Raw genomic sequence first — 27292 nt, 5'->3', positions numbered from 1 at the left:
CCAGCGGGGGAATCTCATGTCAAAAAGTCTCCAACTGATAATGATTTACAGTTTGCTCCCGCCGTGCGTGTCTGGTTTGTTTGACTTACCAAAACCACTGAATTTCTGTTGTCCGGCCCTTTTAACTGATTCAACACCCGGATCTCCAGTCGCTACAATGGGGACTGCTGCCTTGGATTCAGTCAAGGACATAACATCGGGAGCCGCCGGAGGTGTAGCGCAGGTTTTGATAGGTATGTAACTAACTCATCGTCATGAGTCTTGCATCTTAGGGTTATAGACTTAATTAACACTTTTTTACGCAGGCCAACCTTTCGGTAAAGTGAACCCTCTACATTCCTGCCCGTCGCTCAAGCCTTTCTTTTGAATGCCATGAGGTTGTGGCACAAGTTCAATCACTTACCAAAGACTCTCAGATCTCGTAAAAGTGCGCCTTCAAACCCAAGGCGGAGGAGGACATGCCCTGGGCCTAGTCCGCAGCATCTGGAGTAAAGAAGGGCCTTTGGCTTTTTACAAGGTCAGCTCTGTCATCTTTTAGTTTAGAGAATTGGGAGTTGATATTGGGCATATAGGGCACTCTTGCTCCGTTGCTAGGTGTCGGTGCTTGTGTAAGTTATATAGCCACATTCAAGAAACACAGTCAGTCTGAACATATCGAATTTTGAATAGGTCAGCATACAATTCGGCGCGTTCCAATTCTTCCGCCGTCGACTCGAAGAGTATCGCGGAATTTGTCCAGCCGACGCAAGATCAAATACGAAATCACTCTCCTTGACTGATTTCTACCTCATAGGAGGAGCCGCCGGCCTGACCAACAGCATCATCTCCGGACCGATCGAACACGTTCGAATCAGGCTTCAGACACAACCCAGCGGCGCGGCACGCCTGTACTCTGGCCCTTGGGACTGCGTGCGCAAGATCACGCAGCACTCTGGCATCAAAGGCCTGTACCGCGGGCAAGTCGTCACTCTTTTCAGAGAGTTCCACGGGTACGGCATCTGGTTCGCCGCGTATGAGGGATTTCTCAGTATGGCGATGGCGTGGGAAGGCGTCAAGGACAGAAGAGACTTGGCTAGCTGGAAGATTGCCGTCTGTGGAGGTCTTGCGGGCGAGGCGCTATGGCTGGGGAGTCATCCGCTCGACGTGATCAAGAGTAAGATGCAGAGCGACGGGTTTGGGGGAGATCAAAAGTACTTGACCATGAGAGATGCTTTCAGTCAGACTTGGAGAGAGGGTCGCTTTCGGGGACTGTTTCGAGGACTTGTTCCAGCGCTGTTGAGGGCGATGCCCGTTTCCGCTGGGACTTTTGCAACGTAAGTGCTCCTTCCCGGTTCATTATCTTGTTGGTATTATCATGTACGCCTTAGCATTGACTAACACTCACTTGCAGGGCCGAGCTTGTTAGGGGGGCTCTCAGTTGAGATTCCCCAACATAGAGACGACCCATATGATAGAATTAAGGTAGATTCAAGTTTATAGATCTTGGTCCTGATAAGTCCCATGTGCTGTATATCCTGAATGGCTCGGTGTTGTCCACTGCCTCCAAACTCTTATATAAGTCTACTGTTCTTTGAGATCTATACTGCATTCTCATTTCGCATTCTGAATGGAACGTTCAACTAGGAATTGATCTTCACCGTTGCGTATCAGCCCCAGAAATTAGTCATCGCTTCTGATTGTTCTCAGTAGAGGTATTATCCCATAGCGAGTTGCGCTTGCCGAAAGCTGCACTAGGGAGAGCGATTGGAGTTTGTCGCGTTGCCGGTGGCACAGTGCCCGAAATCGGCTACGGTGTATCTCTCCTCAGACCTCGTTTGACGGTATCATGAGGGGTTGCCGCATCTAGATGCGGGATAACGCAGGCATTCAAATAGGCTCACTCGGCAATTTTTAACAAACAGTTTCGAGTGAGCCAAAATTTGCCAGTTGCAGTTTGAACAGCGAACAATGTCTCTTTCGAACCCTCACAGTCAGCGGCTCGCAGCTCTTCTGAGCCGGCGATCTCCAGCTGTTCATCATGCCAACAATGCGTCTCTTACACGTCTCCAGTCGCGATACGCATCCACCGCTGCAAAGAACCTAGAAACATTGCTGCCACACTCCAAGCTATCCCTCAAGATTCTGCTACGGTCCTTGTTGGTGGCGACCATTTCTTCCAACCGGATCTTGCTGGGCCCCTCTCTGGCTATCTTGAAATTCCTAAACGGCTCGCACCGAAGTTGGGTCTTTGACGTGCAGAGGAACACAATATTGCACGCTATACTAAAGAAGACCATGTACAACCACTTCTGCGCCGGCGAGAACCGACACGAGGTGACGTCGACGATTGCGGAGATCAAGCGGATGGGGTTTCGGGGAGCCATCCTCACCTATGCTCGCGAGATTGTGGTCGACAACACGACGGAAGAGGAGAGCGGCCGGGGATTGAAGGAGATGGATTCCGCTTCAGAAATCGGATCAGACGCTGGGATCGACGCCTGGCGTGAAGGTGTCTTGGAAACGGCGGATATGCTCAGTGAAGGAGATATCTTGGCCCTCAAGTTGGCGCCCCCGAACGCGTCAACATCCATTCGCGTAATTTGCTAATTTACTCCCCAGACTGACTGGTGCCGGTGCCGCTGTTTCGGAGGCGCTCACTTCAAGAAAGTCGCTCCCAGCGCAAATGGAGTCAGCTCTCGCAGACGTGTGCTCTCGCGCAGTAGAGCGCGGAGCACGCATCTTCATGGACGCCGAACAGATCTCAGTACAGCCAGGAATCGACGCAGTAGCGACAGACCTCATGCGCCGCTTCAACACAAAGGGAAGAGGCGCCGTCGTCTTCAATACCTACCAAGCCTATTTGAAGAGCACACCGGATACACTGGCCCAGCACGTGGCGCTAGCTGACAAGGACGATTTTGTGCTTGGTATCAAACTGGTGCGCGGGGCTTATATCAGCTCGGAGCCAAGGCACATGATCAACGATACCAAGCAAGCAACAGACGACTCGTATGACTCTATCGCACGGGGGCTCTTATCACAAAAATATAGAGACTATGGCGTGCCGGGTGGGAAGTCGTTCCCGAGCATCGAGTTGTTCCTTGCAACGCACAATAAGAACAGCGTCCTAAAGGCCAACGAGCTGCAGCAAACTCGCGCCAAGGAAGGGAAGGCCTTGATCAAGATTCAGTACGGGCAACTTCTGGGCATGGCCGACGAAGTCAGCTTCAGTCTGCTCCAGCTCGCAGATCAGGGGGCCGATGCAGAGGGATCAGGAAATGGGGCCCCTATAGAGGTATACAAGTGCTTGAGCTGGGGCTCTCTTGGTGATTGTACGTCGTATCTCTTGCGGCGGGCGGTTGAGAACCGAGATGCCGTCTCCCGCACAAAGTCGGAATTCACTGCGTTGAAGAAAGAGTTGTGGAGGAGGCTTATGACTTCCAAATGATCATGCTAGAGAAAATAGAGAAACAAAATTGTGTTTCTCTGCCGTGAAATTGACTAGGAAAGCGCCCCCCTTTTCTCGGTGTAAGTGAGAGACTGGTGAATTGGATGATTGCAACATTGTACCTAAGGTAAATAAAGTAGTGGTCGGTGCTTCGACCAGGGACCTTCGCACCCCGGCTCAGAAGCTCTCATTACCCGTACTTTATCCGAAAGAATGACAGAATGGAAGCGAAGCTCCCTCCAAACGAGGGGCTGAAGTGCCTCTATCCACAATCTGGAAGAGGTACTTGACCTGCCACCAAGCCCCACCATCTCAACTCCCAAAGCCACAGCGCAAGCTACAAAACGACATCGTCACACCTCACCCAGCACTGTCAAATCCCACCATACATATCTCAACCTCCGACAGCTCCACCCCGCTTCCGAACGTCGACACCCAGACAACATTCCCGACAACCCACCCAACATGGCAGCCAAAGGAGACAAGATCGAAAAGATCATCACGCGGCTCCAGGCCCGCATCGGCGAAGGCCAGTTCTACGAGGCCCAACAGCAGACCCGCGTCGTCGCCGCCCGCTACATCAAGGCCGCGAACTGGCCCGCCGCCATCGATATCCTCTACAATGTCGCACAATCCCTGCTGAAGGCCGAACAAGGCGGCAGCGGCGGCGACTTGGCCGTCATGCTCGTCGACGTCTTCAAGCAGGCCGAGCTCAAGCCTGACGCCGCCAACAAGGGCAAGCTGCTCACCCTCCTGCGCCTGTTTGCCGCCCAGGAGCCCACGAGAAAGAAGTTTATTGGGGAGATTATTGCGTGAGTGAAAAGCCTTTGTCCGTTGTGTGCGCAGTATACAGGGGAGAGGGAAAGACGATCAGTTGTTTCTGACTACTGGGGCTACAGATGGTCATCAAAGTTCGGCGAGTACCCTGCCGGCGATACCGACCTCCACCACGTCGCCGGGTCCCTCTACGCCGAAGAACACGATGCCTACGAGGCGGAACGACACCTGGTGCTAGGAACAAAGGACTCGGCTGAGGTGCTCGCAAAGATGGAATATGTCTGGTACAAGGAGGACGACTCGCATACAGCGCCCCTCTACGCCGCCCGCGCCATCTTCCCCTACCTCCTCGTCGGTAACGTCCGCGCCGCAAACACCTGCTACCGTCTCTTCGCCTCCTCCCTCAGTGACGACAACAAGGGCCTCGGCGTCCAGGACGTCAGCAGCAACAGCGCCGACCTGCGCATCTTCCCCGGCCTGCCCCTCCTCAACTTCCTCGGCCTGCTCCTGCTGGCGATCCAGCGCGGCGCCCCGGATGCCTACAAGCAGCTCCTGGCAAAGTACTCATCCAACATCTCCGAGGTCAGCGCATGGAGTGAGGCGCTCGAGATCATTGCCGAAATGTACTTTGGCATCTCGCGCCCGAGGCAGAGCAACCCGCTCATGGACATGATGGGCAGCCTGTTTGGCGGTGCCGGTGGTGGTGGTGCTCCTCAACAGAGACGTCCTGCGACAAGACGGGTAGAGGCACCGGCGGCCGAGGGCTTGGATTAGATGAAGATGTTTTCCGTCTATACGGTATAGATGCCCACCGTGCGTGAGAGCACGCCCGTGATGAAGCAGACGTTGAAAACATATGTCGTCGAGGTAACAACCAGGATATCCGGATGGGAAACGCTAGGCATCGTGTTCAGAAGCCACGGGGCAGCTCCGGCTCAGCCTCGAACATCCAATTATCGTCGGCAAGAGCCGAGACTTTGGCTCTTAAACTGGCTTTGACAGCTTCGAGGAGCTCTATTCTCACACGGGAGCTGATTAGAAACCCCCTTTTCCCTCCAAACGAAGAGTTGGACACAGAAGTATCTCGTAAGGGAGGACTCACCTTCAGGCTGTTCACGGACGGCGGTATGGTTGACTTGATGCTGCTTCACCGCCTCTGCGAGCCGCTGTCGCTCTTCTATAAAAGCATATTTAGCATTGTAAATAAAAATCAATACCCCTTCCAATGAAACCAGAAATACACAAGGAAACATGAACATGAACAAGAACAAGAAACATGAGGAAACAAGCAAAAAGGGAAGGGAAAGAAAAACTTACTCTTGCTCTCCTCCCGATCATCCATGGCAGCAGCCTCATCGGCCTCATCAAACACCAACGTCGGCAGGTCCCCGATCTCAATCTCGCCGTGCTCGTCGCGCACCACAATCTCCGCGGGTCCCATGGCGGACGGCGGCCCGCCGTCAGAGAGGACGTCGACTTCGAGGCGGAGCGTCTCGCCACCGCCGACATGACCATTACCGTTACCGTGACCAGCAGCACCAGTCGAAGAACTTCCACCTGGCCCCACTCCTCCCATCGTCGCAGCAGCAGCAGCAGCAGCAGCAGCAGCAGTGGTAGATACTGATCCCGCGCCGGCAGTAGAGGCCATGGGCTGCCCCGTAGTTCCCGTTGTCGTAGTTCCCGTCGCTCGCCTCGTAAGTCCCTGGAACAGATTGCGCCGGACCGCTCGTCGCGGGGCGCCGGGCGGCGGTGGTGCAGCCCTCGAAGTCCTGTCTGCCATCTTTCTCCCTCGCCTGCTCTTTTCTTACTCTGCTTCTTCTGCGTCTCCTTTTAATTCTTTTTTGGAAAAGTGTGCTGTGATAGCGATGAAGAGCCGCCTGATCTCCGTTCTTCCTTCCTTGCTTTGTCTGATATTTCCCCTCGGCTATAAAACGTATAGTTGTCGATGCGTGATAGTAAGCGTTTTATTGGCTTGGTGACAACTCAAGAATCTCAGCGCGTAAAATATGACAAGGATGTTGGATGTCGAATCTTCCTAAAAGGGGACGTTGAATATTGAGTTGGCAGGTTATGGGGCTCGTAGTCTGTATGCGCAGGTCGCCCCTCTGTTTACATTTGGAGAGTGAGGTCGTCCAGGCACCGTACGCAGCGGTTATCGATAACGGACAGTGCGGATGACCAAGAAAGCTGGCAAACACAGTACCCGCTGTAGCACCTACCTCGTCACCTCACCGAGCTCACTACTTTCTCACTTACACGATGAAGACACCACGAACTGGCCCAAACAAATTGAACATCATGTACTTCATTGACTGCATTTTCGCGTAAACTTTTTATGTTACAGAACCATCCTAGCCTGGACATGCATGATTCCCATTATGTATCGTACATTAGAAAAAAACTCCCACAGCCGTGACAAAGACCTCCCACCGATCGATACCCAGGTTCCCAAATACACACAAAAGAAGAAGACAAGAAAGAGCCGGTAGCAAAGAAAACGCCGAGATATGCATACCCCGAACCCACCCAGTCGTAACCGCTCAAGTCCCTTTTTCGACACTGCCATCGCGCGTTCAAATCAAACAAAAGACAAACGACGCAGTAAATCGCAGAATGCTCATCCCACACATACCCACTCGGCAAAGACGCACCAGCGAGCGGTGCGGTCTGCCAACACCAGGCCTCTCCACACCCCCTTCTCGGAACACTTGATGATGGTCTCCCAAGTACCACCATCACTGAGATCCTCTTCAGCTCCTCTGCTGCCGACACTGACTCCCCTGCGCTCCTCTTTCCTCATAAGACGGAGGATTTTGCCGCCTGGAGTCTGAATCGCCAACTTCGCTGGCTTCTTCCCACCGGCAGCTGCTGAACTGAGGTTTGAGCCGCTGGCGCTGGAGGCGGTCATACTCATGGCAGAGCTCGGTCTTATAAAGGGGATTGGGCTTGCGCCTCCAGGGTTTGATGACGGTGTCATCACCGAGCCGACGGCGCCCGCAGAGCTGGGATGCTGCCGAATTGCGAAAACAAAAGTGTTGTTCAGAGCCAAGCGTTGACATTGGGGCTGAACAACGTAAATATCGTGACGCTGCGCGTGAGGTGTCGGGTGCCGCGTCACAAACTCATACGGAGGGTTCTCGCCCGTATGAATGATGGGTAGCGCAAACGCCACCGGATGAGGAATGTCTTTGATGCTATGCATCAGACCACGCTTGCCGGCATAAATCTTCAAGACTCCCTGGCCCTCATCACCAGGCAGCAAAGCCTTGACTGTGTATCTCTTGTTGCCGTTGAACCACTCCGCTTGAGCCAACGCTCTCTTTTTCACGACTTCACCGCTCTCGAACACATCGCCGTCGACATCTCTGGTGTAGCCGCGGACTTCGACTTCAGCAGCAATCTCGACATCGGGTGGAGCGTTGAACTTGACATGTACCATCTCCAGATCCTCGATGCGAGTTGCCGCCGTGTTATAGTCGACCATCTCGAGCGTATTCTTGAAGAACGGAGGGCAGGCGCAAGGCAAGTTGAGAAGAACTTCATGGGCCTGTGGCGGGCACATGTGTTGTTGAGTGTGGTGTTCTGGGATGTGTGTCCAGCAGAGCTCTGTCGGCCGTGTGAGGAACCACCAAAAGTCGGCAGCGCTGTTGCTAGCACTCGAGTAGAGATGCCGTCTGGGATATGAAGGGCTGGCCATGCAGCAGTCAACCATTCGCCAGTCGTTGTCGACCAGAACCGCATTCCACCAGTGATTGGCCCGAGGCATGATGTTATGCTCTGGAATCTCACCGGGCGTCTTGAGGTACCCGCGGATGACCTCACACTGGATGCCAACGGCAGAGCACATTTCGTACACAATGACCGCATACTCTTCGGCGCTCGCTCGCTTGGACTGCAGCACTCTCCGAGTGTCGACTTCGCCTTCAAAGTCCTCTTCCCAGACAAGCTTCTCGGACACCCAAGTGAAGATGGCCCGTAGTCTCTGGACGTCGCTGCGGTATGGACGACATACGTAGGTCGTTGCCAAGCTCTGCGCTGTCGTCGTTGGTGGGAAACTGGCCACGAACCTCGAGTTCTTGTCCACCTGGGTGAGATTGATTGATTGATAGTCGATGGGGTCCTCCACAGGCAGACCGTCGGCACCTTCGTCACCCTCCATGCCTTCATACAATTCATCGACTGGGTTCAACGCAGGGTAATCGAGCATTTGGCAGCGGTCTTTTCGCTCGTTTCTCTCGTTCTTACTCAGAGAGTTGGATCGATTGACGTCTCTGCGGACTTGAACCCAGTCCACTCCGTTTGCAAGCCCCATTTCCCTGGCCGCTTCCCTACCGAAGCCTGTGCTACCCAAGTTGGTCAAGTTGGAGACGCTAGCACCAGCTTGAGCGGCGACATTGGGCATGGAGCGAGCAAAAGGCGACGATCTGGGTGAGTCGGCACCCATCGCAATGCTGCTGCGCCCGGATGCCACCCCAGTCTTGGCTGTGTCGAGGAGCTTCTTGAAGATGTTCCTCTTTGGGGGTTTCGGGGTGACGAGGCCTCCGAGACCAGCATCGTCATGAAAGCCAGCTTGCGACTTTGGCCGAGATGCTTCCGAGGCGTGACTGCTGTGATATGTAACACCGGTGAATGGTGTTTCTGGACGCTCGATATCAGCATCACGCATGCCCAGGGCACTCTGAGCCCGCTTCTGGGTTTTGCGAGCGAAGCTGCCGGCGCTCGTTGCGCTAATAGCGCCGGCTGACGACCCACTCATCAAACTCCTGTCGCTGCTTTGCGTCGTCGAACTCTGATTGCCTGAGGAGGCGCTGGTAGAGTTGGTCTTCGTCGTAAACGTCCTGTTCAGGACGTTGCGGCCAATGTCGTAAGCCGACTTGCGTCCGCGAAGCTTCCTCTCCTCCGGTCCACCCATCGAAGACTTGGGTCTCTCGTATAACTGGCCTTTGGGGGGTGGCTTCGGTGCCTCATCCTCAAGGTCAGCCATACTTGCGCTATGTTGATGCATTTTTTTGAGACGACTTTCCATACGTTCGACGTAGTTACTCAGTTGAGGTAGCTGCTCTTTATCCTCCCGATGCCCGTTGTGATAGGATTGGTCTCGTGACGATCCGCCGCTCCAGGTTTCGTACCCTTCGTCCGGTTGTGCTATGCCCATGGATGTCTGTGGTCTTTGGTAAGTGTTCTTTCTCCTAGCGCGGTCATTCACCATGTCAAACGACTCGGGCGACCACGGATCCAGTGGCGGCTCTGGTGTCGGATCCCGGGGCATTCCCAGTGCGTCCAGCTGCTCAATCACACCATCCATTGCCTCCCGCAAAGGCGACGGAGTCATGTGGCTTGCTGAAGGCGAAGGTGGAGCCGGAGAGTGATGCCGCTGAGTCTGTATCGGCGATGGCCGATGGGCTTGGTATGAAAGATGAGAGCCGTGCCTGTCCAGTGGAGGATGGCGGTTATCATATGAGGCGCTCGAGTCCTGACGCACGACATCGAATCGCTTGTCAAAAGAGTTACCCGACCCATGTCGACTGGAATGAAAGCGGTTGTCAAACGAGCCATGTGAGTCCTGACGAGAGCTGTCGTGCCTGCTGTCGTAGGATATGCTTTGCTTGTGTCGCGAAGCCGCTACATGTCGGTGCGGAGGTGGGGCCGGGGGTGGAGGAGAATCCACCTTTTCTCGAGTGGGAGGACGGTAAGGCTTATAGCTGACTGAGGGAGCCGGCGACGGGCCTCTTGAGTGGAAGTTATGGGATGGCGGTACGGGTGAAGGGCCCCTTTCCGTGTTGTAAGAGTTCTGTCTTGATCCGTGGCCGTGGCCATAGTCGGGGACGGGCGTTCTTTCTCTGGGGGGTACTGGAGTTCTCTCCCTTGGAACGGGTGTTCTTCCTCTTGGCACAGGAGTCCTTCCTCTCGGCATGTACTGCTGTTGTGCGCCATCGTTGAACGAGTTACCCCGCGATACGTAACCGGTTGGAGCTGGCGACGTGTATGCTCGCATTCTAGTCGAGGCAGTTTCATTGAAAGAGTTCTCTCTCGAAAGGAAGGCTTCCGGGGCCGGTGACCGATCTCTTCTGGTCTGCTCCACCATTGCACTGTGAATCGACTCTCCAGAGTGCCCTCTAGGCCTCGGGTTTGGGTTCGTCCGGTAGACCTCGGGCTGTTTCGCAGCGGTGTAGTGCGGTGCTTTGGAATAGGCTTCGAAAGGCTTTCGGAAAGTCCTCGACTTTTGAGGTGTGCTTGGGCTCGGCGTGCTCTCTGCTGGAAGAGGGCTGGCTGACCTCGTCGTTGGTTTAAAGTCGGCCGGGAGGACCTCCACGAAATTGGACGGAAACACTCCCACAGTCCTTCTGTCGCGCCATAGTCTACCCGTCCACCACGAACCATCTCCAGCGTTGAGACATTCGATCAAATCACCCTCGATGAAGCCGAGATCTCGTTTGGACTGCGGGAAGTCAAGTCAGTACTTTGAAAGCCAGTCCTCTTGACGAGGCTCGATCAGCTGCAACAAACCTCTCCGCCCCAAGAGTAGACTGCTCTACACCAGCACGGGAACCGTGTCGGTAGAGATTGTGGTGCAGGCACCATATTAAAGACGTGACGAATGCACCTGCAATCGGCAAGGCTGTTGGTAGGAATGCGACTATTTGTGTGTCGATATCGAGTGCCTCAGTGGTTGTTCGCGGAGCCTGGCACTCGGCTCACGCAGTGACAAGTTGATTCGACGCGATTGTGTAAGCTGCAATGAGATATCGTGATGGCCATGCAAAGACGTGGGCGCGCGCAAAGGCTGGTGGCAAGGAATGATGACAAGATCGAGCTCCCGCAGCGAAGCGAGAGGCAAGCGAGAGAGAGGACTCAGGGCTCGTGGGAATTTCTTGCAAGCCTCTGGGAGTTTGTTGTTGAGGAATGCAGGTGAGGCTCGCGTGCACGGCGACAATGACCTTGTTTGAGTGGGTAAAGGTAGTTGGTAAATGCGCGAGGAGGGCGTGGGCATGGGAGTTGACGTCGGGTGTGGTGTGGGAGATGGTCAATGTTGGCGGAACAAAGTACAAGTCGGGTGGAAAGTCGATCTGTCGGACACGACTTCCAAGAAGGGGATGCGGTGAATGTCAGCGAAGCCGGGGGTGCGGACCCGGGGCAACCAACAAACAGAGGGGCTCGTTGGCGGGGGGACGTCGGGAGTCTCCAGAGGGGAGCCCAAACACTGGCAACCTACCTTATGGAACTGCACGCAGTGTGTGCCTGTAAATCAGGGCCTGGGCTTACCTTACTTTAGGTGCGCAAGTCAGGGCAAGCTTGTAACGGGTTGCGACCTCCTGTGCGGCTGGCGCATCTCCACCGGCGACTAGTGGGCCCCTCTCAGTGCCTCCTTGGCGCGGCGCTAAGCCTGGCATGGCACATCTGAGGCCCCTGGACCTTGGAGAAGTCTTGGAAAGCTTTCGGTCACCGCCTGCGATGCCGAGAGCAAGGACCACTGACCAAGTATTTCGCACCTTACAGAGTACTTAGATTCGGTACCTTGAGGCTTGAGGTGGGCAGAGACCCCGTCATCTTTCCCACTATTAACCTTCTCTTCAGCTTGCCTGATCCAAGTCGTGTTATCGCCCAGCTGTCTACGGAGTATTACGTCGCAGATACACAGATGCGCGGAGACTGGAGTAAGGTAGATTCTCCCTTGCAGTACGTATCACTCGCCGAGATGCGACTACCTATCCGTATAAGTCTGCAGGTACAGATACCAAGGTAAGGTAGGTAGCACATTGTCTCTGCCAGCTTCGGTAAGGGAGAGAGCAGCCATCCAACCCCGGCCCGCTTTCAAAAGAGTCGGTAAAAAAAGGCTTGTCTCCTAGCAGCAAACCTGGAAGGACCTGGCATGATAGCAAAATAAGAGGCCAGAATGAGGCGTGAGTGAGGATGTTCTCTGTAGAAAAGCAGGGGCAGTCGTAGACACGTCGTTTTAGTGCGATGAACAACGCAGCGCCGTCTCATGGGGAGGCCCTGCATACCTTAGCTTAGCACCACCGCACACCAAACACATTGTCTGCCGCCCACTCACTTCCACTTCCCGTTGGCAACCAGAAATCTGCAAGGCAACGCAGCTAACGTTTGGCGCGTCGAATAAGGTCGCAGGAAACTTGGACGGCAAGACAAACTGACGGGCGACAAGAAAGTCTGCAAGCCGGATCAAGCTCAGATCAAGGTCACGCTCGCAATCCTTCCATCTCTCTGGCATGCAAACGACGCAAGCACTCACACGACAGCCATCGGTGAGCACACCTCTTTCTAATCACGTAGCACACTTTGCATTCTCGCCCTCGCCCGTTGTATCCGTACGTCTCTTCCTCTCACTCCATCTCTCATGCATATCAAGGAAGCACTAAACACCAACCACTCCCACATCCTATTCTTCTCCTCCGCTTTCTCTCTTGTTCGCGATTCTCACGATGCTTCAGAAACAGCGGCTCTCGACCGATCTCTTTTCGCTTGCTTTTTTCGTCGCAAGATCGGCTGACTCGCCCCGGTTCATAGTACACTACAAAGTACCCCCCCTGGTGCCAAATTGCGGTTCCCCGGAGCTCCCCCAGCTATACCAAAACGGAAGAAAGTAAACAAAGGGCCCGAGCTTTGCGACGAAGCACCGCCCAACGCCCAACTCGACACTCGACCGCGGCACCACAGCACCACAGCCAAAGTGGGAGACCAAGGGGGAAAAAATACCACTTTCACCTTGGACCAGGCCCTCTGGACTCCCGCTCGACAAACCGAACAAGCGAACAAGCCCGCCCGCTACCGCCGCTGTCCCAAGCAACCAGACTGCTGTCGATCCGCTTGCTTTATTAAATCCAATTGCTTTTGGTCCGCCCTAAATACACAAGCCAGGCCGTCCTGACTGACACAGGACAGCCCGTTCCCTGGATACCCATTTCTTCTCTTGAAACTCTCTCCTAGCATCCTGTCGCTTCGCCCGCGCAACTCCCTTCTCGAAATCCCTCGGTCTAGGACTCCCGGGTCGACCGTCGCCAGCTCCTCCCTCCCTCCCACTCCAGCTCCTCCCTCCCTCCCACTCCATCTTTGCTGCAAGGAATTCTGTTGACCCATCAAAAACGATTCAATGACGTCCAAATCGGCCGCGATGGCCGACGAGGGTGTCGCCGAACATTATCAGGTTTTGGAGGAGCTCGGTCGTAAGTCTTGCCATTGTCTATGTCCTTTTGGAAACAATTGCGCTGACATGATATCCAGGTGGAAGTTTCGGTGTCGTTTACAAGGCCATTGAAAAGGCCACTGGCGAGACTGTCGCCATCAAACATGTAAGTGCACGCATCACATCTTCAACTTGGCATCTTCAACTTGGTGTACTACAAACAACAGACTAACCAAAACCTGCGAAGATCGACCTCGAGTCAAGCGAAGATGACATCCAAGAGATCCAAGGCGAAATCGCTGTGCTAAGCACATGCGCGAGTTCCTTCGTCACGCAATACAAAGGCAGTTTTCTGCGCGGTCACAAGCTCTGGATCGTCATGGAGTATCTTGGTGGTGGTTCATGTCTCGACTTGGTATGTCACTCGGCGCAACAAGTTTACCGGAGTCCGGCTAGCTAACATTCCTCAGCTCAAACCCGCCAACTTTGCCGAGGTCCACATCGCCATCATCTGTCGAGAGCTTCTTCGTGGTCTCGAATACCTCCACGCCGAGGGTAAAATTCACAGAGATATCAAGGCCGCCAATGTTCTCTTGTCCGAGGCAGGAAAAGTCAAGCTAGCCGATTTCGGCGTCGCCGCTCAATTGACCAATATCAAGTCCCAAAGGAACACCTTTGTCGGCACCCCTTTTTGGATGGCCCCCGAGGTCATCCAGCAGGATGGCTATGGTTTCAAGGCAGATATCTGGTCTCTCGGAATTACTGCCATGGAGATGGCCAACGGCGAACCTCCGCTGGCGCACATTCATCCGATGAAGGTTTTATTCCATATCCCAAAGAATCCTCCTCCCCGACTGGAGAACAACTTCAGCAAAGACTTTAGGGATTTTGTTGCTCAGTGCTTGGTGAAGGACTCTGACCGCAGGCCCTCGGCCAAGGATCTCCTTCGTCACCGATTCATTAGATCGGCGGGCAAGGTTGAGGCTCTTCAGGAGCTGATTGCGCGCAAGCAGATGTGGGATGCGAACCAGAACCGGAGGTCCCACCCTACCTTTTACCAAGAGACCCTGCATACCATGTCTTCTAGGGACGACACGGATGAATGGGTGTTTGACACGGTCAAGTCAGTGGCGCCAAAGCGGCCGAATGGTCATGCACGGAAGCCTTCCTACTTTGCGGCAGAAGAGGCCATGCGCCGGCTCGACCCCAAGGACGCGCCGCTCGGCCCTTCGTCACCCGCTCCCGGGACGGTTCGCCGGTCGACTGTGCGTCGCCAGCCCTCGAGCCGCCAGAGTTCCGGCACACAGATCCAAACAAACGGCTCGCCTCGCTCGACCGTCGCCAGACGGCCTTTACAACCAGACATGTCGTACGGCAACTCTGGGTCCTCCGTGCGGCTCTTCCGCCGGGTGCCCTCGGATGGCTCCGTCACCGCATGGGAGGACACTTCGCCTGAGGGTACCATGGGCAATGAGAACAAAGCACCGATGCGGGCAGCCGCGATCGATACTAATAGCAAAGAGGCACTGCTTGGGCGGCGACTTTTCAACAGGGTCCTGGACCCTACCCTCGCCGAGCTTCACGCGCAGACGTCAGGCATGCAGAGGCGAGAGGCGCTTGCAAAGCTCACTGATGCTTTCGCACTTCTGGACTCTGTTGATCCCGAGGGTGCCTACCATCTCATGCAGAACATGATGACGGCTGTCTCCCAGGATCCCAAGCTGAACCAGGCCTTGATGCCCCAGCAATCGGTCAAGATTCCATCAGATGGCACTCCCCAAGGAACGGTCATCATCAGGAGCGCCGCACCCACGCCATCAAGCAGCCCGACCAAGCTGATGATGGCACCAAACAATCCGCACCTGAAAAGCCATAGGAGGCGCAACGGGTCGATTGCGACACCCGAATCTGCCGAGAAGGAACGCAGCGAGAAGACGGCCGTGGAAGCCAAATATCCCGGTCGCCCTCCCAGACCCGGTATGGAGCACTGCAAGCAGCTATCGGACGTGCTCTACGGCCGATGGACGGAGGGCTTGAGAATCAGATGGCCAGCGGTCTAGCTTTGACCAATTTTTGACGGTCATCTGAAGGATATGGGTAAAGATTGACACAACATTATTATTCACGAGAAACATGCTGTATGATGAGAAGTGTATGAACACGTCGCAGCATACCGGGTTGGACAGCACACACAAAAAGCATTGGGAGAGAGTTTTCATTTCAGCTTTTGGCAGATTGAAGAGTTACCACTGAGGGTTAGGCTTACTTATTTTTTCCCCCTCCGGATGGAAGACGCTGATGATGGGATTGACTTTTTACCGGCGATGATGTTACCTTCACGACGGGATGAGTATCTACACACGGCCGATTCGGGTTTTCATGTTCGCTCTTCTTCTTCGCATTGGGTTTGGCGTTTTTTTGGTCTTTGTCTGGTAGTAGTTAGATACCTCCTAGGTAGCGTTCAAGATTGCGCTCTTTTTAACAATGAAAAAGGGATTCGTTGCACTATATTCGAGGTCTCCCCGTCGCGTGGAGATTGTGCGCATATTTCAACATTGTGACATGATATTTGAATTAGCCAAGGAGTAGTTTCCTATGGCTCCTCCGCCAATGGGACGTTCTTCATGGAGAGCTTTATTCTCCAGTTGATAAATTCGTCCGTCAAGAGCTCCCCGTGCCCGGCCTCGTCGACTTTGAAGACTTCGATGGTGGGTTCGCCCGCCCGCCTGCGTATCCTCCACACGCCGTCGTCGTTGATTGTCTGCCGAAGCCCTGCGACTAAGAGTCAGTGACGGCTCTATTCATACTCAAGCAGCTAACGTAGTAGAATTGTCGCGACAGAAGGTAGATTTAGAGAAATTATGGAAAAGAAGGTAAGAGAGGTTGAGATGAAAAGGGGTAGGGGGGAAGGGAGGAGAGAACTCACAAACGAGAAACTCGGCGGCGAAGTTGACGCACATGTCGCCGTTCCACGTCGCTTTGCCGCGGCGCTGGACTGTATCGGGAATCTTTTCCGTCTCAATCTCCTCGACGTCGGTGAGGATGCCGTGGCGGTTGCGGAAGCCGACAATGATTTTGGGGACGCCGAGGAGGAAGGACTGGATCCAGAATTTCATGAGCTTGCGGTGGAAGTTGTCGACGTCGCGGTCGTCGCGGATGGCGAGGCTGGTCTTGAGCTCGACCCAGTTTGTGGGCGCGCCTTGTTTTTGGGGCTTCGAGTCCCAGACTTTGGAAAGGTGGCGTTAGTACCTCGTTGTCAATATCTCTTCTTCTTTGAGAATAGGAAACGGGGTAGAATGATCCACGGGTGACGTTTGAGGTGAGGGGGTAGCACGTACCAGCGTCGACTTCGCCGCCTATGCAGATGACGGTTTGTCCTATACCCGTTCTGACTACGGAGCAGTATTGGGCCTTGTTGTTCACCACCTCGACGTCTCTGTTCTCGATGTATTCTCTAGGCGTTTCACCCCAGGTGTTAGGGAGCGTGGCTAACGTCTCGAACTTGTATCCTGGATTTCCTTTTAGCATACTTCATCTCCCTGAAAGATCAAAAAAAAAAAAAAAAAAAAAAGAAAAAAAAGAAAAGGGGCGGCTCTGGTCTGAACATACCCCAGAACTGCATCACTTCGGGCGGGATCGGTCCCCGTCTCTGCTGTGCGTTTTGCTGCTTCTGAGATGCCACTTTGTACTCGTGATTCTCTTCAATGTAACTATTCCAATTGTCAGTCTGACTCGAAGAGGGCGATCTGTTAAGGCGTTGCTGTGCTTTCCGTACATGCAGTCCTGAGGGTTTCTTGGGTCAGCTCAGCGGTTTAGTTGTGGAGGGGTATGGGAGTTTGTTCATGCGCACTTGGTACAGCGTTGCGTTCATTTCAAAGCTAGCTGTGCTGTCAGCCCCTGGCCGTTCAAGCAAATATGCAATAATAGCTGCAAAACTAACCCATCGCGATCCTCAAAGGGCGATGCCATGATCTGTTGTTCTCTTGGTTAGTTGAGCCTAGGATAGGGATAGCGGGAGTAACTTCATGCCTTGGTCATCATGCCACGCCATGTCACGATTTGGGCGTCAATCTTATCGCCCGTCTCCTCCTCATGCGCCTTGATCGTCTTGAGGAGAGCTGTGAGGTGCTCGGGCTTAGAGTCGTCGTGCTTGATGAAGGTATCATAACCTTTGGATAAGTCGGCGCCGAGGGTAGGTGGATAGTAGTATCTCAATGAAGAATCGCCTAGGTGGAATTCATGGTTGTCGTCATATGAGAAGCAAGAAAACTCCTGATCCGTGTTAGCCAAAATGCGTGAAATTCTTTCATTGATACATGAAACTCATGTGGATGAGATATATGCATACCTTTGGTCGTTTGACCGGCTGGCTTGCGGCATAGAAACGCCCAATAGGCTGGATGGGGAATTGTTCCGACATGACGGCGGATGATGTAGCGTAGCACTTGGATCCGAATTTCAAAAGACGTCGTGTTATCCCAGCAGGCATCCCATTATTCAGGAGTCAGTGCGAGTAACGGGCTCGGTCGGCAGGCCCGGTCTCAAGCTTCGGTGTCGGGAGTTGAGAAAGGAGCGTCTGCGGCGCAACGGCGCGTCGAGACGGCAGGGCGGGTCAATTGGCATGGAGTCCGTCCGGGGTTGGTGGAGAACTGATGTCGACCGCTGAAGCGAACCACTGAGAGCCCTGGGTGACATCCAAACATCGCTGAAACATGCATGCGGACGGCTGGGCTAGAGCCATCCGACACCCCTAGCTGCAGCGGGACGCCAGGACCTTCCAGGTTGACAAGCTCCGTCCACTTCAACCACGAATACAACTTCATCGACTTGGAATTCTCACCCCCCTTCGCCCGATCACCAACAGTTTGACAGCACGATTAACTCAAGAGTAAGCACCGCATCTCTCCTTCGAGCCGATCATTGCTCTCTACCGAAACTTTCCGGTCCTCACTCCCTGACGACCCCTCGTTCGCGATGCGATTCCCCTCCCTACCGACCTAATTCGCTTCACATACCTGCTCCCACACCATGTCCAATCGGTACGGCGGCGGCGGCGGCGGCGGCGGCTACCGCAACGGCAACGGATATGGCAACTTTGGCAGACAAGAGGAGGACTACGATCCATACGGAAATGGGTATTCAGGCAGCGACAGAGGAGGCGGCGGCGACCGATACGCCGTGGGATCACCGCCAGCGATGAACCCCCGATCACCACCCACACTTCGAAGCGGCGGCCCGCCGCCAGTCCGTAGCCGCGAGCGCATCCAGGAGACGAACGCGGAAAGACAGATTGGCCAGGTCCTCGAGCGCGTCAAGGTGGAGTGGCCGGCAATGTGCCAGACCGACTGCGTGCCCGTCCAGCTCGCCCTACAGCTGCTCGACACCAGCTCCGTAGGCCGCGCACACGACTACAACCAGTTCCGACAGACGCACGACTATCTGCAAAATTCCCTCAAGGGAATCGTACACGAGCACCACCAGGGCTTCAACAGTTCGATCGGAACGTTCCACAAGATCCAAGGCAGCATTCAGGCCTCTCAGAAGAGGGTGCGCACGCTCAAGGACTCCCTGCTGACGTCCAAGGTGAGCCTCTGCACGTCGGACCCGGACCTTAAGAAACTCTCGGCCACATCGCAGGCTTACGATGAGCTTCTCACCACGCTTAACGAGCTGGAGGAGCTGCGTCTGGTGCCGGATCAGCTAGAGGCCCGCATCTCCGAGAAGCGCTTCCTAAGCGCAGTCGAGGTCTTGCAGAATGCCCTGCGCAAGCTGCGGAAACCAGAGCTGGATGATATCGGCGCGCTGAGCGATCTGAGGGGCTACCTTGCCAACCAGGACACAGCACTCATGGATATATTGGTTGAGGAGCTTCATGAGCACCTGTACCTCAAGTCGCCGTATTGTCAGGAGCGGTGGCAGAACCTGGCTAAAACTCAAGGCGCTCTCAAGGAGGGCAACTACGAATCAATCACCATCGCCCCTTTCCACCAAGTCTTGGACGCCATGGATTTCGAAGCATCAGCGACTGAAGATCCGGCCAAAAACCCGGAGGCCGACACCTTCTCATACGTGTCTCTGCTTGTGGAGTCCCTTAACAAGCTGGGAAGATTAGAGACGGCTGTCGACACCCTCAAGCAGAGACTGCCTGTCGAGCTGTTTACCATTGTGAATGAGACACTTAACGAGGTCGACCAACGGCATCCCAGCTCATTACGCGGCGGCTCGGCCAACTCTCAAGGACTGCACATCTACGGCAGTCGAGAGACCCAAATGAGAGCAGACGTCATTTACGATCTCCTGTGGACGCTTTTTGGCAAGTTTGAGGCTATTGCTGAGGGTCACCGCGTCTTCCACGAGGCGATCAAGGCCCTCATCCGACGAGAAGGTGCTGGAAATAACAGCGCCCTGTTGGGTAGCTTCAAGGAGCTTTGGAATCTCTACCAGAACGAGATTCGTTCTTTGCTGCATAACTACGTTACCACGGACGCCGACGTGTACCAATTTAGTACATCACCAAAGCTTGGGACCAATGCCAATGGTAAAAAGGATGCCGCTAGAGAGCACCTATTTAAGTTTTCTGAGGGCGACCCCAAGGCTGTTGACATGACGACTGAATACGAGGCTCTTGAGAGCATTATCCGATCTGCTGTTCCCGGTTTGACTGACACTTCTCGGAAGGCCGGGGCTGACAAGAAGCGGCCAGTACCCGAAGGCAGCACCAAGAGAGGAGGAGGCGCTACAAGTTGGGAGAACAAGCAGACAACTGGTACATACAAGTCTCTGGTCGAGCCCAGCGTCTTTAACATGAGCTTGCTCCTCCCTCCTACTCTTGTCTTCCTTCAGCGTCTCAAGATGATTGTACCACCGGGCTCAGATCTCGCCACCAGCACATTGACGTCCTTCCTGGATAACTTCCTGGTCAACGTCTTCCAGCCTCAGCTGGATGAGACTCTCGGAAAGCTGAGCGATACCATCTTTGGCGAAGCTGATACATTCTTGCAAGACCAGGAATGGACTCAAGTTGCCAGACGCCCCGTCTTCAAGGGAACAACAGCTTTCTTTGCCATTGTCACAGCTTTCTGCCGCATGCTGGGCACCATCCCACACGATCAAGCTTTGAGCACGCTCATAATTACCCAAATGATGAGATACTACGATCGGGCTTTTGGGTGGTATAAGTCACTTGTGAGCAAAACTCAGGCGCAACCAGACAAGCCCACAAAGCTACGCATGTCGGCAGCGATGGCTCTAGAGGAGGGCGATGTCCAAGAAACCATTAAGCAACTGTGGATATCGGACACACTGGAGCGCGAACTTCTTGAGAAGGAAGTCGGTCTGCTCATTGTTCAGACCAATGAGAAGCGCATGGAGATGGCCGACATCATCCAAGACAAGGATACCATCTCTTCTCTTTGTCTTTTATACACCAGTATGAAGTGGCTTGCAGTCAAGATCTCAGGTCTGCGTCATATTACTCGCAACGAATCCGACTCTTCCCGCCCAAACATGAACCGAGGCTCGAGCAAGCGGTGGACGCTCATGAACGACCCCAACAAGGCGACAAACGAAGATGGACCTGTGTGTCTTCCAATGACACAGGAGACCGTCCAGTAAGTTTTCTCCTCTTCTTGAAGCCCCCATACCCTTCTTACCTTACTAACAAAAACATCAGGGCTTTCGATGGAATCGTCTCGTCGTTTGAGGAACTTGCCGGCACCGCGCTCTTGACCCTCCACATGGAGATCCGATGCGAGATCATCTACTCCCTCCGCACTGCCCTGTCTACCGACACTGCCCCCTACCTCCTCGATCAAGAAGTCACGGAACCGGATCCGCAAATCCTCAATCTCAACTCGGACCTCGTCCTCTACGACGAGACCATTGCGCGGTACCTCCGCGCCAAGGAGACGGCCTTCATCCGCACTGGTCTGGGGCTGTTGATCAACGACTACCTAGTCACCAATGCCGCCTTCGTCTCGCCCATGAATGCAAAGGGATGCGGCCGCATGCAGCTCAACATCTTGGTCCTGCAGCAGAACCTCAAGAACGTGGAGGAGGGCGTCGACCTCGCGCGCGCGTCAAACTACTTTGCCCTCTTTGACAAGGGGCCCGACGCTATTGTCGAAAAGGCCAGTGAAGACAAGGATAAGGACGAGCACGCGGACCCGTCTGATACATTTAGCTACGAAGAGCTGAGGACGCTGCTGGAGCTGTGCTTTAGCGAGCAGCTGTCCAACCCCGAGCGGGGGATTGCCAGCGCCGCCAAGAGGCAGATGGCGGATAAGATGCTCGGGCTTAGTGAGCACATGTGGCAGACTTAGAGACACCTTGGGGCTTTACACCGGGCTAAGAAGTAGAGAGACGTGGTTTGTTTTACCAGGGCTGATGATGTGTAGCTGATTCAATCATGGCCGGCTGGCTGTGGTTTACCTATACTTTGCACTTTGCGAGGCGTTCAGGAGATGGAGAGAAACAGAGAAGAGCGTTACTGACATCATCTGGACTTGACTCTATCATGTGGTGTCAGTCCCACCTCGTGGCTACGACTTGCAAACCAGAGTTGTCGTTATCCACCATCACTACTATCTGGGAGGGATGACAACCTGCAAGTCTTGGTCAAATTTTGGGGGGGGGGGGGGTATTATTCTTGTAGTCTATAGCTTTTTCAATGCCAGCAAACTTTTCCCAACCACATGTACACGAAAACACGCACACAAATCATGAATTTTCCACATCTCCTCTCACTTTTCTCTCCTCTTTTACAATCCCATACACTTCTCACAATCCTGACTCACATCATCACAGCACCCGTCATCCTCTCACGAAGAAGCAACGAGATCTCTCCCCCTGTTGATCTGCACCTTCTTGTCCTCGCCACCGCTGACCAGACCCCATGTCTGGTCCCACGCGAGGCCAAACACCTTGACACCCTCGCCGCCGGCGGGCGCCTTCTTGCCCTTGAGCCACTCCCGGCCGATGGAGTAGACGGCCTCGCTGACGCTGCCGCCGCCCTCGTCCTTGGTCGCGGGCCGCACGCTCCGCAGGTCCCAGATCTTGACGGTGCCGTCGTGCGACGCCGACGCCAGGCTGTAGTCGTTGTCCGGAGAGGGCGCGAGCGCTGAGACCATGTTGGCGTGGCCGCGGAGGGTGAGGACCGAGGTGGCGGACGCCGAGGCGCGGGGGTCGAGGAGGGTGACGTGGCGGGCCGAGGAGCCGGCGGCCACGAGGGAGGAGTTGCGCGGCATGGGCGCGAGGCAGAGGAGCGGGTGGAGGGTGGTGAGGGTGGAGACGACGCTGGCGGTGGTGAGGTCGAGGGTGCGGAGGGTGTGGTCCGCCGAGACGGAGTAGGCAACGGTGGCGTCGGTGGGGTGGAAGGCGGCGCCCGTGACGGAGGCGTCGGCGGCGTGGGCCTGGATCATGGCCAGGGCGCCCTTTTGCGGGACGGTGACGGACGAGTTGGAGAGCTTGGCGCGCTTGACGCTGCTGGCGTGGGTGGCGGGGATGTCGTCGGCGTCGACGTCCGGGCTGCCCTTTTTCGAGGCCAGCCAGAGGCCGACGCGGCCGTCGGCCGAGGCGGTGAGCATCTTCTTGGAGGTGCCGTGCACGGCGAGCGAGTTGATCATCTTCTTGTGTCCGTGGAGCTCGAGCGTGGGCTTGAGCTCGCCCGAGAAGCGGTCGGCCGACTCGGCATACTTCCAGACGACGACCTTCTGGTCCAGGCCGACGGAGGCGATCTGCGTCGACGAGAGGAACTTGGCGTCCGTCAGGAGCTTGGCGTGGCCGCCGGCGCGGGCCGAGGGGGAGGTCGCGAGGCACTGGCCGGAGCCGTCCCAGATGCGGATGAGGCCGTCGTAGCCGGCGGAGAGAATGCGGTCTTGGCCGTGGGCGAGGGCATCGCCGGACCAGCGGCCAGCGGCGGAGGTGGCAGAGAGTACGTCGACGGCGGCGACCCAGTCGTCGTGCTCAAAGGATGCCTCGTAGACCGGGGGCAGCAGACTGCGGACGTACTGCAGCGTGAGCGTCGTCTCGAAGGAGAGGCCGTTTTCCTTGAGGTATTCTTCGATCGTGGTCCGTAGGTAGGTTCCGTTGACGAGGAAGTCGAGAGGCACAGGAGAGGATGTGTTGAGCATGGACTCGGAGTTCAATATCCTTGAGAGGCCATATCGCTTAATGTCTGTAGACGAGTTGCAAAAGGTTAGATTTTGGGGGGAAGCCATTGGGTCGTGGGATCCGGTCGCGCGTGCATACCTGCGGGCACGATCAACTGTCTCTTGCTCTCGTCCAACTGCAAATCCTCATGGGTTGTCGTGAAGTTCACCTTCACCTGGGCCACTGAGGACTCCATTGCGACGAGGGTCTAGAATCTTTCTTGTTGCGATTGGCTTGAAGCTTGCGTGTAAGAATCGAAATCGAACCTAATATTCGTAAATACCGGGCAGTTTAACTGTTTTGTTCCCGTGAAGAGTTGATAGTCCGAGGGCAGCGAGAGTGGTTTCGATTGGTTTTACGTATGTTTGATTTCGGTGGTTGATAGACGGGGCACTTCCAATTTTTTTTTCCTTTCCCCCAAGCTGGATGTCAGCCTTGCAGGAGACTTCCACCCCGCCGAACTAGGCATGCCCAATCATAGCTCCAGCGCAAAAAGGGACCACCGCCATCGCCACCAGGCTGAAGAATGCCCCGCATCCGTTGATTTTTGAGCACTGGGGGTTGGTTGATTTAGATGTACTTGGTATTCCAGTCATAAACGACCTACTCACTACCCTAGGTCGTTGGCTTCCCCGCCATCACAATCAAACCTTAGGGGGAATATTGACGTTGATGGGTTTTTCCGGTGTCCGGGTCACCCATTTGGCTATTCAAACCACCATTGTGCACCGATTCCTTAAGAAAAATTCCGAGTCTGTTTTGAGCTACCTTGTCGAGATCGGAAACCTTGATCTCATATCCACCAGAGCTTTCGCCTGGTCCACTGCTAACCCATGAACCATTTTGAAGTAATCGTACATACTGAAGGCACGCTGCCTAAAACGAGGGACAACGCTCGTCATGTTATTATCAGTCGGGCTGATTCAGACGGCGTTGTCAAGAGCAACTTGCTCCTTGGTCGCCTCTGAAATGAAGGCCTCCTCAATGGCGGACCTTCGGCGGAACGCCCTTAGCCAACGCTCACCCCAGCGGCGAAGCAGGGCATCACGTTGACCGGCTCCGTCCATCTCCTCCATCATCTCATCCTTGCTGCCTGAAGCCCAGCTAACCAGTGCATCCTCCATCGCTTTGAAGAGATCGCGCATCGCCTTGGTCTCTCTCTCCTTCAAATCCTCGTCGGCCTCGGACTCCTTGGTCAGAAGCTGTCTGACGCGGCCAGTCACCTTGGACACGGTACCAAACACCAGCTCAAAGACGTGAGGCTGCGCCAAAGAATCGCCCGAAGATTGTCCCTGCACGTGGCTGCCTCCAGAAAGAGCCCACTCAATAACCGAAATGGGCAAAAGTATTGAGTAGTTCAAAAGCTTTTCGACAATAGAAATTGCAACACCGGGCTGCGCCGCCCAGTACGACATGACTGCGGTGATGATTTGGGACTTAGCCGCCTCAGATGCCGCGCCAACGTCAAGCAAACGATCCTTGGTGCGCTCGATACACGCGAGCACGTGACTGAGCGACTTGGATCCGACCCAGCACACGGCTGTAACAAAAACATCGGTACTCGTCACCAAAGGATCCAGACTGCGCTCTATCGCAAGTGAGTGGATTCGTTCGATAATCGGCTGGAATTCTTCGTCAGGTGCTTTGCGTCTCAGCAGAGCAGCGATCTCGCGACCCTCTGCTGAAAAGGGCGTACCTATCGATTCTGTCAGTCTGCTGAACTTTTCGCAATCGTAGCTCGTCACTTACTCTCGTCACTGAACTTGAAGTCCGGAACATCTTTTTCCTTTTCAGGCCCAATGAGGGGTTGGTATGGCTCGGGCAGTGTGCCCTTGATACGCTGAGCGAAACTGAGCCGGATCTCCTTGTCCAAAGCGCCAATAATGAACGCCTTCTGAGGGTGAAGGTCAGGCAGATACACGTCATCGACCCACTCCGTCCACTTCCAAGTGAAGCCGAAGTTGCTCAAATGATGCGAGAACCAGTCAACAAACCTCTGAGAGAGCTCCAGGTCAATTCGGCTGGAGTTGCGGTACATGTGCCGGATTGCTCGACCCAAGCTGGGAGCAATTGCCGCTGGCGCAATCTTGCAGGCCTCGGTGAGAACTGAGTGGTAGTAAACAAGCTTGTGTTCCGGGAGTGGAAGCTGGAAGAGCTGTGAAAATACGGCATCTACCGCCACATCCTCGGGCTTCCACGTTGAGCGGCCAGTTTCGACGTCCCGAAGTCTATCAAAGGGGGTTGCACGCTTGACGAAAGTCGAGTCTGAGAAATAGCAGTCTAGGTCAATAAGATACCGCGCAGTAACGTTGCGGTTGAAGTCGAGAATGTTGATCGTATCAACCAAGCCATCTCTGACCAGTGACGCTGCAATATCCGTCACAGGCGGGACAGACTCGACGTCTTGAGTGCTGTAAACCGAGTAGTAGACTTCAGGGAATAGCGGCCTTGATCCAGCGACAATCTTCTCGGGTACTGTGATGGTGGGGAGGGTATGCTTCGTAGCATTGTCTAGCTTCTCTTGTGCTTCGATCTCCTCTAGGGGCAGCTTCCAGGGCCTAGGCAGGCAAGATAACCCCCAGCCGTTGGCGGCTTCATGCTGCAGTTGCTTTTGGAGCATACCAATGAAGCTCATGGACCCGGTGGGCTGGTCTTGCTTCTCAGGAAGGTACGGATCGATCAGAGCTTGCAGGGCGTGAGGTTCCGAGGCAATGATTTCGGTCTTGTCCATCAGGTCGGCGGCTTTTTGGAGCCACTGATCGGGCGCTGCTGACATGATGTACGGAATTGTGAGAAGAATGATCTTCACAAGCTCGGTGCCAATCGTCTACAAGCATGTCAGCAACTCGGGTAAACGTAGCAAAGGATAGGGGATGCCTACGTCATCAGAGCTCGCGGTTTGCAAGTCTACCGCTCGGCCAAATAGCTCCTCGAGGACGGGAAAAATTCCCTCGCCGTCCAGAGAGCTTTGTAGGCACGCGAGCAACTTGAGATAGAGTTTCACATCTCTCCATTCACCCGCTTGAATCTTCTCTTGAGTAGCAGCGCTCAGCTTGGTGAGAACCTCATCCACAATCTCGGGCTTGAGCGTGTTAACGAGAAGAACCACACCAGCGACAAACGGTGTCTTGAGCGGTTGTTCTAGCGAAAGCTGTAAGACGAGACTGACGAAGCTCTCGCGGAGCTCGGCGTCCTCAGCGTTTTCGGCGACGACGTGCGCGATGCCTTGAACCTCTTCATGCCAGCGTCGCAGCGGGGATTCGGCGAGAGAGAGGAGTTGTCTACGCACTCTCACGGGAAGGGGTGCGGTATCGATCCTTCGTCGCGACTGTCGGTGATCGTTGTCATCGTCGTCTGTCGTGGCCAGAGTCAGTTAGTGGGATTGCGCCGAAACAGAGACTGGGGGCACGATGGGGAGAAAAGCTTACCTCGATACCTTCTCTTCCTGTTGTTGTAGCCTCCACCACCGCCGCCACCATGGTAACGTCTTCTCTCGTAGTCGCCCATATCAACCTGCTGCGTATTTGATGATTGGGCAAGGTTAGATATGGTAATGATATGTGTGTGAGAAGGTCAATTGGTAAACCGGGGACGAGATTCCTTTCAGTTGCACGTAGCCTCGAGGCAGGATCCACGTCGAAAAGTGACGGAGGAAAGACACGAGCTTCCCCTGCTAGCATCAGTAAGTTAAGGTACTCAGGTAGGTGCAGGCCGCGTCCATTGGCCCCGGTGGCCCCTGCCTGCCCGTCAAGACCATCAGATGTTGCTTTTTGGCCTGAGGCAGAAACACACAGATG

General features: G+C 54.7%; 10 protein-coding genes across 10 annotated transcripts; 5 read left to right on the top strand and 5 right to left on the bottom strand.

The window, feature by feature from the left end:
- Positions 1-13: 13 nt before the first annotated feature.
- BDZ83DRAFT_661253 (mitochondrial carrier domain-containing protein) lies at positions 14-1467 on the top strand (the record flags this gene model as incomplete). The annotated part of the gene is made up of 6 exons (XM_060511061.1): positions 14-233; positions 306-317; positions 417-517; positions 573-608; positions 670-1313; positions 1391-1467. 6 exons carry the CDS (start codon positions 17-19, stop codon positions 1419-1421), a joined length of 1041 nt encoding a protein of 346 aa, XP_060370350.1. The 3' UTR covers positions 1422-1467.
- A 480-nt stretch (positions 1468-1947) lies between these two features.
- On the top strand, positions 1948-3427 carry BDZ83DRAFT_715748 (FAD-linked oxidoreductase-like protein; the record flags this gene model as incomplete). Its single annotated transcript, XM_060511779.1, has 2 exons — positions 1948-2540; positions 2599-3427. 2 exons carry the CDS (start codon positions 1948-1950, stop codon positions 3425-3427), a joined length of 1422 nt encoding a protein of 473 aa, XP_060370349.1.
- Positions 3428-3610: 183 nt separating this feature from the next.
- On the top strand, positions 3611-5465 carry BDZ83DRAFT_602276 (uncharacterized protein). Its single transcript, XM_060507156.1, has 2 exons — positions 3611-4239; positions 4327-5465. The coding sequence occupies exons 1-2, from the start codon at positions 3893-3895 to the stop codon at positions 4976-4978; spliced, it is 999 nt and encodes a 332-aa protein (XP_060370348.1). The 5' UTR covers positions 3611-3892; the 3' UTR covers positions 4979-5465.
- On the bottom strand, positions 5047-6076 carry BDZ83DRAFT_400792 (uncharacterized protein). Its single transcript, XM_060502839.1, has 3 exons — positions 5522-6076; positions 5307-5381; positions 5047-5218 (listed from the first exon to the last, which is right to left on the bottom strand). Exons 1-3 carry the CDS (start codon positions 5982-5984, stop codon positions 5115-5117), a joined length of 642 nt encoding a protein of 213 aa, XP_060370347.1. The 5' UTR covers positions 5985-6076; the 3' UTR covers positions 5047-5114.
- A 745-nt stretch (positions 6077-6821) lies between these two features.
- Positions 6822-10786, bottom strand: BDZ83DRAFT_566631 (variant SH3 domain-containing protein; the record flags this gene model as incomplete). Its single annotated transcript, XM_060503869.1, has 2 exons — positions 6822-10643; positions 10712-10786. 2 exons carry the CDS (start codon positions 10784-10786, stop codon positions 6822-6824), a joined length of 3897 nt encoding a protein of 1298 aa, XP_060370346.1.
- A 2548-nt stretch (positions 10787-13334) lies between these two features.
- Positions 13335-15406, top strand: BDZ83DRAFT_566880 (kinase-like domain-containing protein; the record flags this gene model as incomplete). Its single annotated transcript, XM_060503896.1, has 4 exons — positions 13335-13386; positions 13445-13512; positions 13594-13761; positions 13817-15406. 4 exons carry the CDS (start codon positions 13335-13337, stop codon positions 15404-15406), a joined length of 1878 nt encoding a protein of 625 aa, XP_060370345.1.
- Positions 15407-15843: 437 nt separating this feature from the next.
- BDZ83DRAFT_602267 (RAI1 like PD-XK nuclease-domain-containing protein) lies at positions 15844-17974 on the bottom strand. Its single transcript, XM_060507155.1, has 9 exons — positions 17695-17974; positions 17376-17618; positions 17287-17318; positions 17197-17224; positions 17122-17129; positions 16956-17056; positions 16685-16855; positions 16273-16572; positions 15844-16118 (listed from the first exon to the last, which is right to left on the bottom strand). Exons 1-9 carry the CDS (start codon positions 17833-17835, stop codon positions 15940-15942), a joined length of 1203 nt encoding a protein of 400 aa, XP_060370344.1. The 5' UTR covers positions 17836-17974; the 3' UTR covers positions 15844-15939.
- A 171-nt stretch (positions 17975-18145) lies between these two features.
- Positions 18146-21986, top strand: BDZ83DRAFT_689469 (Sec8 exocyst complex component-specific domain-containing protein). The gene is made up of 2 exons (XM_060511293.1): positions 18146-20956; positions 21019-21986. Exons 1-2 carry the CDS (start codon positions 18375-18377, stop codon positions 21665-21667), a joined length of 3231 nt encoding a protein of 1076 aa, XP_060370343.1. The 5' UTR covers positions 18146-18374; the 3' UTR covers positions 21668-21986.
- On the bottom strand, positions 21972-23948 carry BDZ83DRAFT_602262 (ribosome biogenesis protein ytm-1). Its single transcript, XM_060507154.1, has 2 exons — positions 23595-23948; positions 21972-23520 (listed from the first exon to the last, which is right to left on the bottom strand). The coding sequence occupies exons 1-2, from the start codon at positions 23689-23691 to the stop codon at positions 22166-22168; spliced, it is 1452 nt and encodes a 483-aa protein (XP_060370342.1). The 5' UTR covers positions 23692-23948; the 3' UTR covers positions 21972-22165.
- A 470-nt stretch (positions 23949-24418) lies between these two features.
- On the bottom strand, positions 24419-27002 carry BDZ83DRAFT_647057 (MIF4G like-domain-containing protein; the record flags this gene model as incomplete). The annotated part of the gene is made up of 4 exons (XM_060510038.1): positions 24419-25191; positions 25245-26322; positions 26377-26849; positions 26924-27002. 4 exons carry the CDS (start codon positions 27000-27002, stop codon positions 24419-24421), a joined length of 2403 nt encoding a protein of 800 aa, XP_060370341.1.
- Between the last annotated feature and the right edge of the window lie 290 nt (positions 27003-27292).

The sequence above is a fragment of the Colletotrichum acutatum genome (genome assembly GCF_030867785.1).
Source record: "Colletotrichum acutatum strain CBS 112980 chromosome Unknown BDZ83scaffold_7, whole genome shotgun sequence".
Lineage (NCBI taxonomy): Eukaryota > Fungi > Ascomycota > Sordariomycetes > Glomerellales > Glomerellaceae > Colletotrichum > Colletotrichum acutatum.
Note: the sequence above shows the minus strand (reverse complement) of the source record. Positions and strands in the feature narration are given on the sequence as shown.